This window comes from Ovis aries, chromosome 2 (genome assembly GCF_016772045.2).
Source record: "Ovis aries strain OAR_USU_Benz2616 breed Rambouillet chromosome 2, ARS-UI_Ramb_v3.0, whole genome shotgun sequence".
NCBI classification, from domain to species: domain Eukaryota; kingdom Metazoa; phylum Chordata; class Mammalia; order Artiodactyla; family Bovidae; genus Ovis; species Ovis aries.
Window position 1 is genome coordinate 198,472,807 of NC_056055.1, and position 21,725 is coordinate 198,494,531.

Genomic DNA, 21,725 nt, shown 5'->3' on the forward strand with positions numbered 1-21,725 from the left:
TTATTTGCATTATCATTTAGAATGTGTTTTGTCAGTACTCTTTTCAATTGGCAGTGGTGCCTAATCCTTCTGATTTGTTTCCCTACTCCTATTTCAACCTTTTCACCGGGTAATTAATAAATCAAAAAACAAATACTTAAAAGCATTCTGGAAAATCCCTAAAGGATATTAGAATATCACACTTTAATGTCATGATTTCTGTGGAAATAGGAGCACTCCTGACCAAGTTTACTTGTCAAGCTCAAATTCTCCCCATCTGAGCCTGGCTTCCCCACAAGGGAATCAGGTGTTCAGGCAGTCTTGCTGGCAGGGCAGCCCGGATGAAGGGGCAGAGTCGGCCAGGAGCTGGGCTGTGAGGTGGGTAAAGAGGGGCTCTCTTCTTAGGCTCTCCAGGGACCCCGCACCTTCAGACTCTCTTTGATTATGTATCCCCTTGAAGGCCCCATATTTGAAAGCTTGGCATTCCTATACAAAGTGCCCTGATGAATAAAAATTAATTTTTCAATTTACATTTCATTTATTTCTTAATTCATTGAACAAACAAGTTCTGAGGTCATACTGCATGCCAGATGTTGAGCTGTCCCTTTGTATATGAGGATGAATAGTCTGGTCTCTGCCTACAAGATGTTTATACTCTGAAAACAAAATGTGCAGGCAAATGGAACCTGCCAAAGGTTACGCAGTCTGTGCTCTATACTAGGGGTCTGAAATGCAGCCTACCTTTGACTCTGCTCACCAACTCACAATCCCTAGCTCAGGGCTGCTTTTCTCCAGAAAACTATAAGAAACCTCTGTCTACTCCAAAAAGATTCCTATGGGCTATTAGTGACCCTGCATACAACGAGTAACGAGTCTGCTCTGTGGAGTCAAGAAAGGCTTTAGAGAGGACACTATTTGTGCCAAGCCTTGAAGGATTTGAAGGTGTGTAGGGTTTTTCTGGTTCAACAACAAAGAGAAGGACGTTCCCAGCAGACTGCCCAGAAGCGAGAGGAAGCACTGCAGGAAACTTGAGAACTCAAGTGCGTGAGTGACAGGAGCCCAGACTGGATGTGAATGCAGAAACCTTTTCCATTCATTCCATGCATTAAAGGCAGCTAGTGAGTGGGTGTGGAGCATGAGGTGGCAGAGGTGCTATTAAACACAACAGGCAATAGAGGAAATGGAGAAGGATGAAGATGATGAATTTAGAGCTTGTAACTGGCATGAGAAATACACAGTTCCCAATCACACGGAGTGACCAATTCAACTGAAGTAATTCAGTGATTGCTTTGTTAGCCTAAATTTATTAACACAAATAAAGCTATAACTTTTATCATGACTTTTATAAATATTCACAATTTCTCTTTTATCCCCACTAACATTTTCTTAGACCATGGGATTTAGGGCAGGAATTCTCACTAAGACAAGTTCACAAGTATTTGTGCAATCCTGGTGGCACAGCACAACCCTGACTCTTACCAGGTGTTCAGTAAATGTGAAACAACGGAAAGGAATTCTATGGCACTTACTACACCCACTACCCGTGTGTGATACACCATCTGGCAATGATGTTGGTTATCTGTTCATTGAAATATCTGTTAGTCCCTTCTCTAGGTTTTAAAGTCCATGTTGACAAGAGATCAACTTATATCTCCCACAAGGTAATTAGTATCTAAAGGCTTATTAAAGGAATTAGATTACTAACTAATATCTTATTCTTAAGTTTTATTAGGTTGCCTGGGTTAAAATGAACTGGATCTATAAATACAGTGTAGAATGTTCCCACAGTGGGAATTCCTGCATGGGGAATAATCAGCAGAAGAAATTCTTCAAACTGTGCCTGGTAAGCAGGTCATGTCTCACCTGTGGGTAGCCCTGGGAAAAGATTAAGAATACATACTTTTCAAATGTAAGAATTTAAACCCATCAGAAGAAAACCCAGTAAGGAGTAGTTCCAGATTGAGAACTCAAACAAAATACAAACATCCTGGCTGGATACAGCACATTTCTTAAATATCTAAAAACTGTAAAATGCCAGGTGAGCTCTGAAGGATAGGGATTAGTGACAACAGTCAAAACATCTGAATTAATTGAACGATGTGTTGCTGCTAAGCCACTTCAGTCGTGTCCGACTCTTTGTGACCCCATAGACGGCAGCCCACCAGGCTCCCCCGTCCTTGAGATTCTCCAGGCAAGAACACTGGAGTGGGTTGTCATTTCCTTCTCGAATGCATGAAAGTGAAAAGTGAAAGTGAAGTTGCTCAGTCGTGTCCAACCCTCAGTAACCCCATGGACTGCAGCCTTACAGGCTCCTCCGTCCGCGGGATTTTCCAGGCGGAGTACTGGAGTGGGGTGCCATTGCCTTCTGAATGATGTGTTAGGCACCATTTTAAGCACTTTGCCCATTGTAAGTGATGGCAAACCTAGATAGCATATCAAAAAGTAAAGACGCCTATTACACAGAGCAAAGTAAGTCAGAAAGAAAAACACCAATACAGTATATTAACACATATATATAGAATTAGAAAGATAGTAACGATGACCCTATATGCGAGACAGCAAAAGAGACACAGATGTAAAGAACAGACTGTTGGACTCGGTGGGAGAAGGCGAGGGTGGGATGATTTGAGAGAATAGCATTGAAACACGTATATCAGCATATGTGAAATAGATCACCAGTCCAGGTTCGATGCATGAAGCAGGGTGCTCAGGGCTGGTGCACTGGGATGACCCTGAGGGATGGGATGGGGAGGGAGGTGGGAGGGAGGGTCAGGATGGGGAACACATGTACACCCATGGCTGATTCATGTGAATGTATGTCAAAAAAACACCACAATATTGTAAAGTAATTAGCCTCCAATCAAAATTAAAAAAAAAAAAAAGGCAAAGACATCAGTTCGCCAACAAAGGTTCATATAGTCAAAGCTATGGTTTTTCCAGTAGTCATGTATGGATGTGAGAGCTGGACCATAAAGAAGGCTGAGTGCCAAAGAATTGATGCTTTTGAACTGTGGTACTAGAGAAGACTCTTGAGAGTCCCTTGGACTGCAAGGAGATCAAATCAGTCAGTTCTAAAGAAAATCAACCCTGAATACTTATTGGAGGGATTGATGCTGAAGCTGAAGCTCCAACACTTTGGCCACCTGATGCAAAAAGCTGAGTCATCAGAAAAGACCCTGATGTTGGGAAAAGACTGAAGGCAGAAGGAGAAGAGAGCAGCAGAGGATGAGATGGTTAACGGCATCACAATGGACGTGAATTTGAGCAAACTCTGGGAGACAGTGAAGGACAGGGAAGCCTGGCATGCTGCAGTCCACAGGGTGGCAGAGAGTCAGACATGACTTGGCAACTGAAAAACAACAAAACAGCTCACTTCATCTCCAGAACAACTTAGTAATGTAATTACTAGTGCCTATCCCCATTGTTTAGTTGAGGGTATAAAGACATAAAAGTGATTTTGGCATATCTTGTCTGGAATGGTCCAGAGTCATATGTTAAACTTAAGAGCTTACCAAAAATATTATGTGCTATGGTTTAGCATGACAGGCAAAGCCACATTCAATTCAAATAAGCTCCTTGTTCTCACAGGGTTAGATCCTAGAGAGGGGAGATAGTCAATAGGTATACAGTGACAGAACTGAAGTAAGTCCTATACAGTAAACAAGATAAGACAGAATGATAGGTACACTGGGAGCAGAAGCCTGGAGGGCCTTTCTGAGCACTGAGCTGAGTCCTTAGGGATGACAAAGCCAGTCACATGCAGAACCAGCAGAAAAGAGATGGGGCAGCAAGTTCTAGAGTCTTGAGGTAGAGTTAAGTTTGGTAAATTTGAGGAACAAGGAGGAGGCTGGTGGCTGTAGCAGGTGAGGGGAGAGTGTATGAGTGGAGGTTGGGGTAGCAGGCCAGACCAGGCCACTCCCCTGGTAGTCAGTCCTCAGCAAGAGGTCTGGATTAATGACTAGAAGTCATTGATGGGTAAAAGTAGGGGAGGGAGGTGATATGGAGATTTCAGCTCACTTTGGTTGCTGAGCACAGAACGAACTACAGTATGTATATACCAGAAATACTCATGTAGACAGCAGGCTATGGCAATAGCCTTGTGGAGAGGGGCTCGTGCGGTAGACTATGGTGGTGGAAAGAGATGAGCCCAAATTAGTTTTTGGTCTTGAAGCCACAGAGAAGGGGATGACCAATTCCTTATCAGCAGTAATGTTTGTCATTCACAAACACATACTTTATGATTTATAGCTGTTGTGACTTGAAAGACTCAGTTCTGTTGGAAGCAACAATGAAAACTATCAATACTTTTACTCCATTTAGGAACTACAAATTATTTCAATAGTGTTTTACATTATTTACTGCAGTTCTTTTTTTAGACAAAGTATGCTTTATGAACATTTTATCCATTTCCCAAGGTAAAGACCAATCCAAAAGGTATAGCATATTTAAGCATCTTTAATAAAGTAATATTCCTAGTCATCATGGGTATATCTTTGTTAGCACATGCTGATTCAAAGGCAGGATACAATAAAACCTTAAAATATTATTATTAGAGAGCATGAATTGAGTAAGAAGAAAGAAAGGGAAAGGGTGGGAGATGGCCTTATATAAGAGATTAAACCATGGAGCAGACAACTTTATTGTAGGAGAGTCTTCTGCCAATTTCCTCTTAACCAAGGCCCCTCAGCTGACCAGCACATGGTAGGGAGTTGGGAGACCAGGGAGGGATGCCTCAAGACAAGTACAAAAAAGAGGGGGCACCAAGGGATCTTTACTGTGTCTGTCTCTTGTTCTGAACTTTCTTTTAATTAAAGAGAGTGACATGAGCACCTCACTTACTTTCCTATTTCCTAGTTTACAGTTCAATTTGCCAGTAGACGATGCTATCTGTACTAGAGGAGGAAGGGCTGAATTACTGATGACACTGTAAAGCAATATTTCATGACACTGAAAGATGTTCATGATTAGCAATATTTGATAAACAAAAAGCAGGTCATAAACAGTATATATGCTCTCATTGTATCTTGTTTTTAAATGTGTGTCGTGTATGTGTATGTTGTGTACAAATGAGTAGAAGTATGTTTAGAGGTTATCTCTAAAAATATATCTTTATATATTTTTATTATATATTACTATTCTTTAATTTTATTCTAATTTCTTTAACATTACTATATCTTTATATATCTCTAAAAATATATCTTTATATATTTTTATTATATATTACTATAATATTTATTAATTATATTATAGAATATTAATGATATACTATAATACATACTAATTTTATTATATATTTTGTTATATATTACTATATATATATTTATATTATATACCCATCTTTTATTTTTAACTTCTTGGCATTTCTGTGAAAATTTTTCTTTACATGGGTCTTTCCTGGGGGCTCAAATGGTAAAGAATCTGCCTGCAATGCGGGAGACCCAGGTTCAATCCCTGGGTTGGGAAGATCCCTTGGAGAAAGGAATGGCTACTCACTCCAGTATTCTTGCCTGGAGAATCCCATGGACAGAGGAGCCTGGCAGGCTATAGTCCATGGGATCACAAAGAGTCAGACATGACTGAATAACTAACACTTTTCACTTTTCTTTACATAAGATTAAAAAGTGAAAAAATGTCTAGCAATACAGGGGTTAGGGAGTAAGAGGTACAAACTTATGTAAAAAATAAGCTCTAAGGATATATTGTACAACATTGGGAATATAGCCAAAAATTTATAATAACAATGAATGGAGAATAATCTTTAAAATTGTGAACCACTATATTGCACACTTGTAACTTACATAATGTTGCCTCATCAAGTATACACCAATTAAAAACTTTTTTTAATGAAAAATATTTATCTTTAAAAATTATTTTATCTTTTAAAGTTCTATTCCACTGGAAAAGCTGTCTCCCTGAGACACTCATTTCATAATTAACTATTACTTTTTATTTTTTAATTTGGGTCAGCATTGTATTTATAATCATCTCCAGACACAGCCATTTTCTAAAATGAGTGTTTCCCTCCTTTGGCAAAACCAAACACTCCCCCATTACGACAGCAGCTCTCCCACTGCCTACTGGGCAAGAGCCTCTGGGAAGAACATACAAAGTCTACACCACCCTGGGAGAGAGGATCTGACCTGCATTTTCCTACAGGCATGTGAGCAGCCTGTTTTTCAGAATGTTTAAGAGAGCATTTGCCATAAAGTGAATTTACAGTCTCCGAAGAGTCAGACACGACTGAGCGACTGAACTGAACCGAACTGAAGCCCATCAGAGCACAGGGGACAGGAAATCTACAGAAATGCAAAATACAGAGCTAACTACCAACCAGGAAGCAGGAAGTGCAGTAATTGTGTTCAAGTTAGACACCTCCACAGAGACACCGGCCTGCCTCCATCATTATTTACCATCTGGTCTCTAGCTACTTTATTACCAAAAGATAGAAAAAGAGAGCCACGGATTCAACTTGTTCCGGCTTCAGAGACACCCCTATATACTTTAATACACTTTTCGGCCCACGTTGTGCGTAGCATTATTTACTGCTATTGCAGTGAGGACTAGGAAGTCTGAGAAGAGAATGAGACTCATTTGCTTCCTTGAAAGGCTGAAAGGCCCTCAATCATCCATGTCTAGAATAAGATGCCTTCCCTTCTGCTGGGGCTGCCTGTTCTCATCCTTTACATCCACCTCCACTTCCACTTCTCCAGGGCCAGCCTCCCCTGCCTGACACAAGATGATGCCAGACTTCCTAGGGAATACACATTATAAGGAAGAAGCATATCCATTCATTTTGTATCCAGTGTGTACAATGTCACATTTTTAATGTTAGACATCATCTCACAAATAAGAAAAAGAAACACATGGGGGTTGAATAGCTTGGTACAGACCAGTTCTTTAGTTCTACAACTTAAACCTAGGAGGAAACAGCAGGAATGATGGTTTTAGTGTATCTGTGCTGATAGTAGGAAAAACTGGGCTCAGTCATATATACCATCTCTTTAGACCAGAGCCAATCTTACAGATCTTTTTGGCACTTAACATGCCACATTTCATGATGACAGTTATCAGTGAAGAAATCACTTCTGATAAAACTGTATGGTCATGAGTTGAAGTTCTCCTTTTATGTTTTTCTTCCAATGTACCACTTTTGTGGGGCAGATTTTAATAGTTTCAGCAGTGTGGTGGCTCCCAGAAGAATAATAAAAGGTTTAAAAGAACAAAGAAAACATACTATCCTTAAGGACTTTCATGCACATTATTCTCACTCACTTGTCACAAATACTCCTTAAGCATGGCATTGTTATTTCTACTCTTCAGAGATGGATCCAGGCTCTTAGGATCACATAACTAGTGGATCAAAGGGCTTAAATCTGCACTCATATCTCCTAACGAGGCTATGTAAGTTGATGAACTATGTAAGTTGATGAACTGGTGAAGTAGAATAGTCAAGTAGCCCTTTCCTCCCACTGGACTTAAAACATTAGAGCCTGTTACAGGCAAGGTATGAGAATAGTCTGCTTGCCTGATGTGCCTCATATCATCTTTATGTATGACTTTTACAATCTGGGTAGAACTAGAATCTAGAACCTAGAGTGTCAGGTCACAATGACGAAAGGAAGAAACAACAATGCCTGTTACCCAACTGTATGTATGCAATGCTATGAAGAACCCCACCATTTATGATGAGTCAAGTATATGAACTTCCTGGAACTCCGGGGGAAGTAGACAAGTAAATATGGCCTGACCCCCAAGATTCTTCAGCAAACTGTCAGTGCTACTTATTGATGAACTGAACCTAACAGAACACCCCTTCCCTGGCCATTTAAAGGTAGAGAAACAGGCTGAGAGATCAAGTGGTCTTTTCTGGTCCCAGAGTCAGCTGGTGGCAGAGGTGGGCAAGAAATCCAAACCTCCCAAGAACTCCAGGTCTTCTAACTTCCAGCCCTGCACTCTTTCTAATAAGCTGCAGCCTGACATATATTACAGATGATGATGGCAGAAGTCATAATGGCAGCCATCATCAGGTGGGCCAGGGTCAGCAGTAAATGTTTTATATGCATGATTTCATTTAATCTTCAGAATTACTGACCTACAATGTAGATGAGGAAACAGAGGTTCAGAAAGATTAAGCAACTTCTCGAAGACTACACTGCAGGCAAGTAACAGAACTGGGGTAGAGCTTAGTCTCTCTGAAGCTAAAGTTTGTTGTTTACACCAAATTGCCTCTCTGCTCACCAAGTCTGGTGAAAATTTCAGTAATTAAATATGAACAGCTGATATATCTTCCTACTATTACAGTTTATTCCATCTACTTTACAAAAGTAAATCTTTACAAAAACAGATTTCAAGAGTAAGAACACAATTCATCTGTCCTTTCGTGCCTCTTTAATGCATCCTTGAGTTTCTCAGAAAGGTGAAAGGCCCTACTCAGAGAGTGTAGATCTGCTTTTGTGTTGCAAATGTGGTTTAAGCAAGAAAAGCCATGTTTTAGACATAAGGAAAATAAAATAAAATTCTTCTTTAAATAATGAAATTAAATCTTTAACATTTGGAACACCAAGTCAGCCAGCTAATACTTAGATGTTTACATGCAAGCACCTCTGTTCACAAGTTGAGATGTACCCAAAGAGGTGGCTCAGGTCAGTCCTGAGTAAGCTCTATTCATTGCTCTCTGTATCTGTATTTTCAGCAACACTTTTTTACATGTTTATGCTTAGAATGCTATTCTTAAAAACCAGTGCCATGTAAGAATTGAATCGCCAGTCTATGTCTGACGCAGGATGCAGCATGCTTGGGGCTGGTGCATGGGGATGACCCAGAGAGATGTTATGGGGAGGGAGGTGGGAAGGGGGTTCATGTTTGGGAACGCATGTAAGAATTAAAGATATTAAAATTAAAAATAAATAAATAAATAAACAAAATGCAGTCAGAAAAAAAAAAAAAAAGAAGAAAACAAAAAAAAAACCAGTGCCTTACAACTGCTAAGAAGTCAGTCTTCTTAATAAGTTTCTCAAAGTCATCTGTACAGTTGTCTTGGCATCCCCAGGGGATGGTTCCAGAACTCCCTCAGAGATACCAAAATCCATGGATGCTCAAATATAAAATGGCATATTATTTGCATCTAACCTATGCACGTCTTCCTGTATACTTTAAATCATCCTGTGTTCAGTTTTGTATGACTCTTGTGACTCCATGGACTGTAGCATGCCAGGCTCCTCTGTCCATGGAATCTTCCAGGCAAGAACACTAGGTGGGTTGCCATTTCCTACTCCGAGGGATCTTCCTGACCCAGGGACTGAACCCATGTCTCTTGCATCTCCTGCATTGGCAGGTGGATTCCTTATCACTGAGCCATCTGGGAAGCAAGTCATCTCTAGATTGCTTGAAAACCTAGTATAATGTAAACACTAAGTAATGGTTTCCAGCATGTAGCAAATTCAACTTTTGTTTTCTGTAACTTTATGGAAACTTTTCAAAAAAATATATTTGACCTGTAGTTGTTGGGAATCTGTGGTTGGCTGAATTCGTAGATGCAGAACTCATGGATATAGATGGCTGACTGTACTTAAACTCAGGATAACATCATCGGGAACTTAATATCACTTGGGAAGATTTAACCTCCCCAGAAAGCAGTTTCATTATTAGTAAAATGAGAGGCAATCTGAAATTCTTTTTACTCAAAAATTCAATATATTACTGCTGATTGATAAAGGAGTTCTGAAACTAACTCTTCTCTCTTCCTCTTTATTTGCTCCCTGCTTTTCTTCTGCTTCAGTTCCAGGTTGCTCCATTCAACCCAGTTTTTAAATTCACAGATGCTGCCTTACTAGTCTTTTATATTTACTAGTAGCAGCAGAAAAGTAATTTTTTCCACTCAAGGAAATATATCATTTTATTATGAATGAGAGTACAATGCAGAGAGCATTCACAAGGTGGTAAGGCATGTATGATAGATAGAAGAGACATATTTACATGATTTAATTGTTTTTAGTGAAGGGATTCAAAATAGTTACCAATGGTAAACTTAAAACTAGAGCTTCTGAAACATAAATTAGAACTACAAGTATGACAACATTGTTTCTCCTATCACTAACAAATGCTTTGGTTCTGTTGTGTTTTGTATTTTAAGGTATGTACATATGTACTTCAAGTATGATTGGGAATATCTTTCTTTCCATCATTTAGAAAGGTAATCTGAGATCAATTCATTCTAAAAGCTTTTTCTACTCTTCCAAACTTTCAACATAGAAACGGCAATAAGTCAACATACACTTAAGCTAAAGTTCCCCCCTAGAGCACTGTAGTGACAGTAAAGAAATGCTTTCTACTTTACCTGGGAAGAGCAGTGATTTTCCCCCATTTCTCCACACAGAATCTTCTTGGGCCGTTACTGCCTCGGAGAGAAGCAAATCCTTCATAGGGTATGCTGGATGTGCCTGTAACAAACTAGCAACCCAAGAAAACAGAAGGAGAAGGTGAAGCCAAGAGACCAGTCTCTAGGAAAGAGGTCATTCATATACAGAGGTCCTGGGGAAGAGCAGCATGCTGCTCACTGGTGGTAAAGCTCAAAAGATAAAACCATAGAGACACAATAACTATAATGTGAGAATTCTGACAGAGAGCTGGAGAATCCCAAGGAAGGACAGTGCATTATAAAGGGAAAGGGGATGTGGACGGTTTGTAGAAAATACAGCATCCTATACATCCTTTAACTTAGAAGCTTAAACCACGGATACTTTCCATTAGAGATTAATAAAGTGGACGTGTCAATTAACCTAAGTCTACTTAGCATCAGTCCCTGATCAATTTGAGGTGAATGAAAAACAAAAAGAATTTATAGGCCTGCAAATCTGAGACTCAGATCTGTAATCCAAAGGAGCTAAGATCCAGACTACTTGTAAGATATTGTCTGAGCAAACAAAAGGCTTCCTTATGTCTGATATTTCTTTAGCTACAATCAATAAAGAATTTATCTGTATAACTATAACACCATAAGAAAATAATGAGTTAGTCTTCCCAGTATTCTTAAACTTCAATGTTATCTCAAATTTGTGGAAAGTTAGATGGAAGAAAAGAAGGGACTCTCTATCAAGGAACTGGATCATTTCTTGATAAATGAGACTGAAGATTATCTCTTTCTATTGCCAGAGATGCTGGCCTGCAGAGTACTTGGAAGGCCTCTGGATGAAGGAATCAAACTGCCCTGAAGGTGGATGTTGTTCTGAGGACTCTTGGATGGCAGTCGGTACTTCCCAGCTCTAATGAGACACTTGGACTAGTTAGAGATGTTCTGTACAGTGATGGAACCAAAGAACCATGCAATCAGAAGAGTCTGAAAACAGTGTACTCAGAATAGGCAGATAAACATGGGATATATTTACTGAGTATACTTATCCATTATTAAAAATATGAAATTCCAACAACAATTAATGCATAAAAAGATTAACTAAAGGCATCTTACCTGTAACAACCTCAGTCGTTGTTCATTGTTGAATCTTTCCACTGCAGCCCAGAACCACCGAATTACAATGTGATTGTCATGATAGCCTATCAAACGAATCATGAAAGCTAGTATTACTTTGAGTTTTCTATCTTAAGTCACTATGACACTGGTATGCCAACAAAAGACTCCCAGACATAAATCATCATCTTGGATTCTTTAAAGGTTATTTACAATTTTAGACCAAGGAATAATACTGTTAATGTGATCACATGAGTGTCAAAAGTAAAACAAAACACTAAATGGAACCAAGGAATCTGTTTCCATTTAGAAGTCACTAAATGAAACTAGCGGACAGAACAAGTGAGTTATCATTAACCACATCATTTTTGAAAAACATAGTTGCTGGTATTGGAAATGCTTGAACCTTTCATTCCTTCATTTAAGAAATAATTCTCTACAGGAGTCTGAGCAAACTTCAGGAGATAGTGAAAGACAGGGAAGCCTTGTGTGCTGCAGTCCATGAGGTCACAAAGATTTGGATACAACTGTGCGCTGAACAACAAACCACTATGCCAAGCACTGACCTACGTCTGAGGGTTGAGGGTACAATAGCAAAGAAAATAGACCCTCACAGGGCTTCTGGTAAAGAGAGAGACATAAATCAAATAATTATACAAATAAACATATATTGCAAACTATTTTAAAACTATATATAATGTTCATATTTTAAAATCAAATTACTTTTTGCTAACAAAAAGGGAAAATAATTATACTACTTTCATTCCTTCAACGAGTAAATTTCAAATAATCATCAACCTAAATGTTACTTTTATTCCATACTGTAGTAGAGTTTAATAAAATGTCAATAGTATCATCCCACAGGAGGATTAAGGGAGTAGCAGTGGATTTCAAAAACTCAATGGAGAAAAATTAAGTTCAGAGGAAGGCTGACAAAGATCACGGCACAGTTAGTGATTCAGACCAGCTGACTGACACATTCAGCGTGCAGAGAGAGCTACTCTAATTCTGAATCAGTAGCAGTTAGTCCTGAAGAGAAGGTGGGTAGAAACCATTTTCCTTTGAATTTTTTCTAACATGCGTTTTGAGGGGACTCTTGCCTTAAACTGTTTGACATTTGGTCAGTGATGCCCTTTGGAGAAGAAAGGGAACCAAATGAAGGGTAAATACAAGTAGACTGGCCACGGAAATCCAGAGGCTCGTTGTCCTGCCTTTGGCAAAGGTTAGCTATTTGTGCTGAGAAAAGAGTTTTGTCATCTATAAAATAAGTGCATTGGCTCTTTATAGCTTTAAAGTTTTCTGACCCTTTGAACTGGCCCTTTTATGCCTCTCCTTTGCTGTCTGTGCCAAAACCATTTAGAAAAGGCGGAAGAGTGAAAGTATCTCGTCGTATTCTCTACAAACAGCTGCCCTGTGAATATATGGCAAATGGCAGCAAAGCCGCCCCTTCATTCAGTGCCAACTAGCTGGGTTAGCAAACATGGCAACTGGGTATCTGGCCCTTTTCCTGCCCCTCCCTCCCCCCAGCACTCTCTTCCCAAGGATTTTATTTGATAAGATTGACAATAAGCAAAGAAATAGGTACTTGATTCGTCATACACAGAGAATAAAAGTCTATCCTATGTAAACACAAAACTGGCTGATATTATTGAATGTTATTAGAATCTCCTGGGGGAGTGCATGGTGGGTAAAAGAACGAGCTAATAGTATTTATGGTAACACATAAGTTATGCAGCATGTTGGAGAAATTGTATTTTAGTGAATGAAACTGGTTTAGTTAAAGGTATAACAGCCAAGGCCTATGTGGATTATACAGAGGGCCAATTGGTAAAGACCTATCACAGCAACTGGACTTCAGAAATAGCGGCAATGGACACTGCAGTTTAATCCTGCCTTTCAGAGAAAATGGGCAGGCAAAGCCAGCCCAGGGCAATAGTGATGGACTGGAAGAGCCAAGCATAAGCCAAAATAAAAGCAACTGAGCCAATGTTAAGGTATATTTTTACTCCATAGTTGTAAGGTTTTTTTCCTTTAAATCTCTGTTTCAATTTACCGATAACTGGAGAACTGCTCAGCTCTAATTTTAGTCTGCTAAGTGATTAATTCAGTGACTTAAAGCTTGTATTCTTCACTCTCCAAGTTCATAATTACTGCTCTCCTCTTACGTTCTAAGTTAAAAGACAAAAGCAAAACCCAACTGTCATTTTTCATGACTTTCTGAAGACTTAATAACACTACAATAAATTTCAGAAAATGTATTTGTTCTTTGCTTGAAAGTATTGAATAAAACTAACTCTGGGTTAGCATCAGGTCCCTTTCCAAGTGTATTGATTCAGTAATCAATTAAAATGGCTTTAATGCCAACTGTTAATTGAAAACTTGTACTGATCTATAGAAATGCCAGCCCCAAAGCTTCCTATCTGGTGGCGTGTCCAGTTTTAAGCTGCTTCCCCAGTGGCTCAGCAGTAAAGAATCCACCTGCAATGCAGGAGATGGAGGAGATGTGGGTTTAATCCCTGGGTGGGAAAGATCCCCTGGAAGAGGGTATGGCAACCCACTCCAGTATTCTGGCCTGAGAAATCCCAAGGACAGAGGAGCCTTATGGGCTACAAAGGGTAGGGTCACAAAGAGTCAAACATAATTGAAGACACTGGGCACGCATGCAGTTTTAAGCTAATCTTACAGCAGTTTCCTCTTTGGTTGAACCTAATGCTTGAATTCTAAAAGGGCTTGTTCAATAAATTTGAAATCTGAGAACTGTATCTTATTCTATTCATGAGTTTCAACTGTGAATTACAACTGGTAAGTAGTTCAAGTGAAATGTAGAAAAACTATGTTTGCTCATTAAGAAGTTAAGAGGGTGTGCCTCTTCAGGTTTGGGAATGAAGACAGAATAGGTGGAGTTTAACCAGTCGGATATTAGCTCCTTGATGCTTCACTAACAACACCATAAAACAATTAATTACTGTTCCTATGGTCACATTTCTTCCCCAACAATTAAGACTTATGACATCCTCAAATGGTGCATAAACAGTCCTCCTTCCACTTGACAGATGAGACAGCTAGGGGAAGAAGGGCATGTACTTGCCCATGGTCTCAAAGGAGACTGTGTCAGACCTATGATTAGAGTGCAAGTGCCTCTGCTTGTCCTGGATCTGGATCCACGTGCTGAACCACTTGCCTCCCTTTAGTCTGAAACTTAAAATCCAGCCATCAATAAGTCAAATTTCACCTCCTCTATATTCTGTGTTGTTTCTCCAATCACTTAGGTCTATTTCAGCTGTGCCTGCGATGACCAGTTCTAGTTCTCTCGCATCAAAAACAGATACCAGCCTGGCATCCACCACCTGTGGAATAAAAAGAATACAGGACATGGCTTAAGAACCTGGAGAAGCCTCAGCTACAATTAAACTTCATCAAAAAAGGAGGGCACAAGGAGTGTTGGGAATACATGGATGTATTCTGTGGAGGCACTTTGAAAACTGTAAAGTTCTCTACAAATATATTTTTAGTACAAGGTGGATGAAATTTTCAACAGAATTTTTGTTTTATAATTGGTCACTAGTGAATTCTTTTCTTTTTTTTTCCTCTTGGAGAAGATCTAGTGCTCCAGTCATTTTCATAGTTTATTTTTATTTTAGCTATAGGGGCTTTTTCACAAAAGAAGTCACATGAAATACTTGTAACAACTCAATCTGACCCTCAGATACTATCATTTCACATATCAGGCACGAGATTTGATTACCCACATCTAAGCATGAGTAAGATGCATGACTTAAATGTTATTAGTGGTCATTAAACTCTCAAATGCTATTTGAATTCAGGTCATTTTATTTCAATGATTTCTTGTAACAGGGCAATAAATTTTTGTGTATTCTTGAAACATATAGGAAAAATTATTTAAGTGTTTAAATTGAATTAGCAACAGTAAATACAACAAAAGAGAAATGAGAATATGACACACATATGAAGTAGAATGAGATGGACCAAGGTATAACTGGGGTCAGCCAAGAACCTCACTATAGCTGGTTGTCTTTACCTCATAGAAGCCACGCACTAAGCTCTCTGTCTGCTGCACGACACCCCTCTCAATCCTCCATTTCACCATCCTCTCAATGTACTCTTTCTTGTTCTTCTCTGTGACTGGGATGTTGGCACCCCCTGGTTTTAATTCTCGTTCCGTAATCTGCGATTAAAAAACAAAAAGGCTAACCATAAAGCAATACGTTTGATGATGTAAGACTACTGCTACCAATGAGCTGGAATCAGCCCCTACCTGTCCCAGCCCTGGGAACATCTTACAAGCTGGAGGTCAGCACTAGCACAGAGTTGGGCGTACAGTGGTGCTCAGGGAAAATAGGCAATGAGTTGATGCCTGAGCACCTCTGTGGCTAAATATATATGTGCCACAAGTGCTCCAGGTTAAGCTTTAAATCCATAAATAAATTTTCTAAATGAAAATGAAGAGGTTTCAAATTCTGTGGCACTGCTATTTGAATGTCTGACAAGACATTATCACAAATTTCTTTAGGATTCAGAATCAACTACATATAGAAAGCAAATATTTAGGTAAAGGTTTACCTTAAGGAAGCAGAAATACATTCAAGCAAATGTTAACTTGAGACCTACTTTCAAAATATGAAATTCAGGAGACCAGCCAGGTATTAATGTCTAACTAAGAATATTACTTATGAACCAGTATACAATTTCTGAAAGAAATCTTTTAACCAACTCTTTTATCAATTAAAAAAAAAGAAGTGTTTTCAAGCCTTCACCAAAATAGTGTTTACTTTCCCCTAGCTTCAAAACAATCCATTTTAGTTCTTAACCATGAATGAGAGTTAAGTACAAGTGCTAATTGAATATTTTAATATTCAACTCTGAGGTAGCATGGATTTTTAACAACTATATTTTATATCAGGTACATTCTAATATCTTATGAGGATATTTTATTTGGAAATAAAAAGAAGATTGCTTACAACACACAAATAGTTATCACCATCTATAAATTAAAACATCTTAATCTGAAGCTGGCATTATAATAACCTTTGTAACCAAGATTATTATAACTATACATAAATCTGGGTTTAAACCACCCAACCAGTCACAAATAAATAAACATTTGATTTTAGCCACTGAATTAATCCTTTGCCAACCAACAGTCTTCAATTACCACACACAATCACCATTATTCACACACAGACCTGCCCAAAAACTTCTTCATTCACAGTGAACGTGAGGTCCAGGATGTCATGGATGTCGTTGTCTTTCATCCACTGCAGGCTCTGATGGAACTCCTCATCAAGGTATTCTAGATCACTCAGGTCACAGAGACTAAGATGATAAAGAGAAACAAATATATAGGCATGGATATTAGCAAAACCCAGAGTCGTGAAGAAACACACTAAGAATTAGTGACAAGTACAGAAAAATAGGCAGTGATTTCTGGAATGTGTTTTGTCAAAGTCAGTAACCAAAGCAGTGAAATAATTCAGAAATGTGTAACATTTTAAAATCCTGATATGTAAAATGCCTTAGGAATCATTCAATTTGTTTTATCTTTTACAGACACAGAACTGGAGGTACAAAGAGTGGCTGCCGTTTGCACAGCCACCCACAAATAATGCCAGAGGTAAAACTGGGACTTGGGTTGACAACTTGGGTTCAGTATTCTTTGGCTAGGTTAAACTATTTTAAATTGTCATTTTCCTAATTAGCAATTCTTTGTACATTTCTATACTGTACTTTATAACTTTTTCCCCCAAAGCTTTCCGCCCCCCCCCCCCCACCCCACCCCAGCCAAAGACTAGAATCTATGGTCCACATTCACATATATCCCTTTTTCCCTCATGGTTTTTGCTCTTTCTATGATTCTGAAACCTGAAAGCCACAGAATTGCTCTACAGTTTTAATAGTTTTCTATATTTCTCTCTTCTTTCTTCATTGCTGAGAGACGCTCTACATGAGGTGGAGCTACTATTACATGTCCCTGTTGTAAAGGTGGTAGCAACTGATTTGCTTTATTGTTTTGGAATTTCCTCCCTTCAGCCCAGTTTCAAAGATGATTTTGTTTAGTTCAGTCTACACATGTATGAGACACCAATTATGTGCCAAACATCTTAATAGCTAGTTGATAAACAGTTACTGCCCTCAAGGAGCTAATGTAGACCATTGGAGAAACAAAGACACAAGTAGATAAGTTGATTTAAGGTGATCAGTAATAGCCTAGGGTGGATAACACATTATGTGTGCACTTTTTTATATGTATGTTACACTTCAGTTAAAGTTAAAAAAGGTACGTAAGGTAGATACTAGGACCTCCCACAGCAAATGTGCAAGACATTTATTTTGACCTGGAGACTGACTGATTTTTCTGATTATATTTTTCATTTAGTAAGACAAACAAATTTCTATGTAATATTTTATTGGTTCCATAATGTTTTCACATATAGGGTCTCCACCAAAATGTTACAGAGTAGGAATATTTATCTCAATTTTACTGATGAGAAACTCTGCTCAGGAATGTTATATAAGTTGCCTGATGTCACACAGCCAGTAGGTAGCTGGGACAGAGCTTGAAATCAGATCAACGTTTTAAAAAACATTTTCTCATTTTTAAGATGAGAAAACTGCAAATCAGTAATTAAGTCAAGATCAAAAGTGGCTGGGGAAAAGCTGTTTTGATCTGATTTTTTGTCCAGTGCAAATTCTATTCCTTCCCCCTCTCCCACAATGGTATTACATTTTCTCCAGCAACAAATGACATCTTCAGTTTACTCTGTACAGTTGATTTAAGACACAGCTCAACCTAATCCATGTAAACATTTGAAGATCAAAACTAATCTTCAGACAGATTTTAAATAGATTATTAATCAAGCACTGTAAGTGCCAAGTGGTGAAGCTATAATATCTGATATAAACAACCAAGCTACATAATCATGACCTGGAGATTTAGAAGAGGCTTTTTGGAGTAGATGATACCTATATTAACGTCTTTAGGATGTTTCAAGCTAAAGAGGTAAAGGAGCATGAACAAAAAAGAGAAAGGGAGAAAAGAGAGGCAGGAGAAGACAACCTGAACGAAGCACAAAGGGATGGAGTATACAGATATTCCAAGCATATGGGCAGCACCAGAAGAGTTAACCGTAAGACAGAATGTCCAGAGAGTGAGGCCGGAAATGTATCTAGAAGCTGGTCTTGAATGTAATTCTAAGGAGCTTGGTGATTCAGAACTACTGAAAGGTTTTAAAACAGGCAATGACATGATCAGATATGAGGTGTGACTTTAAATTGTTTATCCGGAAGTGGCAGTATAGAGGATTTACTTATAATGGGGGGTGGGGGGTAGGTATCATTGGGTGGAAACCAATTAATAGACCACTACAGTAACCTGTCCAAAGTAAGAGAAAGATTTTAGTTAGAGCACAGCTATCAGGGTAGACTGGGTATGTGTTCGATCGTGCCTGACTCTGCAGTCTCCTGGACACCAGGCTCCTCTGTCCATGGAATTTTCCAGGCAGGAATATTAGGGTAGAGAAGATGAACTTTAGCATTATTTAGGAGGCAAATGTGGAAATGCGTAAACCATTTTAGTGGGTGGGTAAAAAGAAGCATATCTAAAATGAGACAGCAAATGAACTCAAGTTACAAGATAATTCTGATTCACTGCCAGTCTTGAGGGCCACTAGTTGAAAAATCCCTAAGGCCACAAGTTTAGCAGGAAAAACAACCTGAAAGATTCGTGACCTGTACTGTGGGAATGGGGCAGGAGGTGGGGAAGAGAAGAAACTACCCCTGTTTAAGGGTGACTCCCAATTTCTGACCACGGTGATTTGAGAATGTTGGCACTATGAACTATGACTAGGCACACGGGGAAGGTATATTTTTAGGTCAGGAGAAATTGATGAATCTAGTTTTAACCATTTTGGTTTTGAGGTGCCTGTGAGACATACAAGAAGAGACATTAAGTAAAATATTGACTGCTTGAGCTTATAACTCAAGAGAGATCATATCCAAGGGTGCGGACTGGAGAGTCAGTAGATGAGACAGCTGAAGAGATTTCTCATGAGAATATATATATATATATATATATATATATATATATATATAAAAGAAGGGGAACCAGAATGGAAGCTTCAGGAACACCAAGGTTAAAGGGCAAGTCAGGACACCCACAAAGGAGGCATAAAAGTAAAAGGTGAACCCAGAGAGCATAGTGTCATGGACATCAGAAAAGGAAGAACTCAAGAAAAATGGATGGGTCTGGGAGGGATCAATACTATCAAAAGCAGCAGAGTGGTCTATTAAAATAGAGACTAAAAAACATTCTTTAAAAGCTTCCATAGGTTATTGGTGGGAAAAAAGCTAGACTGAAGTGTGCTGAGGGCATGTCAACAGTCAGTATAGACTATTCTTTCAGGAAGTTTAAATGGGAAGGATGAACGATAAGGCAATGAAATGGAAAGATGCAAATGGGCCAGAAGAACCAGAGAGGCAGAAGGCCAGTGTCCAGGTGCTCAGGGCTTCAATGGCCTATATATCAAAAGAGATGACGGCAAAAGTCTTCCTATTGGCCCTCTTTAAGAATCCATTAGAAATACTTTCAGTTGAGGTCTAGTACTCTTGCCTGGAAAACCCCATGGGCGGAGGAGCCTGGTAGGCTGCAGTCCGTGAGGTTGCGAAGAGTTGGACAGGACTGAGCGACTTCACTTTCACTTTTCACTTTCATGCATTGGAGAAGGAAATGGCAACCCACTCCAGTGTTCTTGCCTGGAGAATCCCAGGGACAGAGGAGCCTGGTAGGTTGCCGTCTATGGGGTCACACAGAGTCAGACACAATTGAAGTGACTTAGCAGCAGCAGGCTTACAGAAAGCAGATACATGGATACATGGCCTTGGTTAGGAAATGAGCTGGTCAGAACCATGCAATCATGCTGCACTTTCTTGTTGCAAGTTTGAGCTACTGCTCTCACAGACAGTTGCCTTCTATTCAGTCTTGTAAATGACTACTGATTACAGGACAGAAACTGTTGGCTCTACATTTTACAATAATTGCAATCTTTCACTGTGATAACAATGAAGAAAAAGTTCTGTGAATCCTAAAGTTTCATCTGCCATCATAAATTACTGCCTTGCATATAGAGAGATTTCAAGAAAAATATGGGACTTGAAAAATATGGCCCACCTCTAACAAACAAATGTTAAAAAAGGAGAGTGAAAATTTGAACCAAGAATAAGCAGTTGAACGTTTGCTTAAGGCAAAATGTAAAAGGCATTTTGTGAAAGATGGGGGGCTATGAGTCACCAAGACTAACCCACAACTATTCTATTAATAATTGGCATTAATACCACAGGAATTTCAGCACTGTATTTAAAGTATAACTGTTTTGAAGAAACATGTATAGCAACAAATGAGAATCAGTTACTCAGAGTAGAGCAAAACTAAGCCTTTGGGAACAAGACAGGAATAAAGGATCAGAAGCTGGAAAAATCCAGTAACCATATTTGAAATTAGATTAGTTGATTAGTTTCAGAAATCTAAACCACTATTAAGTAAATAATAATAGATTTGAGATAGTGAGTCAAAACATGACCTTGACAAAAGATTCTTTTGGATAAAGGAAATACTTCATTCTTTACATGCAAATCACACAAGCAATAAAAATACTCTTACATTCTGAGAAGAGCCTTATAAAAGGGCCGTGTGAAGAAGGCATCCAACAAATACTGGTGAATTAGTGCAAGACCAAGGATCCTCCCGCTGAACCGGAACCTGTGAAGGAAAAGCAGGAGATGGTTTACATGTCTTGGAGCAGTTTCTAAATGTTTCTGTTTCCTCTCAAGAATGCCTTCCAGTTCTAACCCCCTAAGATTTTCTAAGATGAACTGCCTTCCAGGTTCATGAGAATTTGTATGCACTGTAGGCTATGTCTTCACTGGTTGATTTTCACATCTACTTATAGAAGAAATCTGTTTCTATCTGATATTCAGAGAGATACTGCTGCACCTTCTCCCCATGTCAGTGATGTCCAGCATGTAGCACTCTACATGAAATCCCTGTTAGCATGACAGTGAAATTTCCTTAAATCATTTGTAAGAAATGTTGACAGAATGAGACCAGTAATGGTGGGGAAAATGTCCCCTTGTAGTTTGCATGCATGAATATTAGCGGGATTTCTCTAGTGCAAACCTAGTAGTAGCAATTCCCTTTTGAGGAAAAGCCCAGTCTCGGAGTGCGAAAGTTCCTACTTCTATTCTCTCTCAAACCCCTCTCTTAACAGCA

General features: G+C 39.0%; 1 protein-coding gene across 7 annotated transcripts in view; it reads right to left on the reverse strand.

Annotated features, from left to right (window-relative positions):
- Positions 1 to 21,725, reverse strand: part of HECW2 (HECT, C2 and WW domain containing E3 ubiquitin protein ligase 2) — a 446,556-nt gene that overhangs the window by 10,931 nt on the left and 413,900 nt on the right. For all 7 annotated transcript variants that reach the window (XM_060411238.1, XM_060411235.1, XM_027965053.3 and 4 more), the window contains 6 exons: positions 21,117 to 21,215; positions 16,648 to 16,777; positions 15,483 to 15,629; positions 14,676 to 14,790; positions 11,444 to 11,529; positions 10,316 to 10,428 (listed from right to left, as the gene is read on the reverse strand). In XM_060411238.1, the coding sequence (XP_060267221.1) occupies positions 10,316 to 10,428; positions 11,444 to 11,529; positions 14,676 to 14,790; positions 15,483 to 15,629; positions 16,648 to 16,777; positions 21,117 to 21,215 (690 nt within the window). The remainder of the gene's footprint in view (positions 1 to 10,315; positions 10,429 to 11,443; positions 11,530 to 14,675; positions 14,791 to 15,482; positions 15,630 to 16,647; positions 16,778 to 21,116; positions 21,216 to 21,725) is intronic.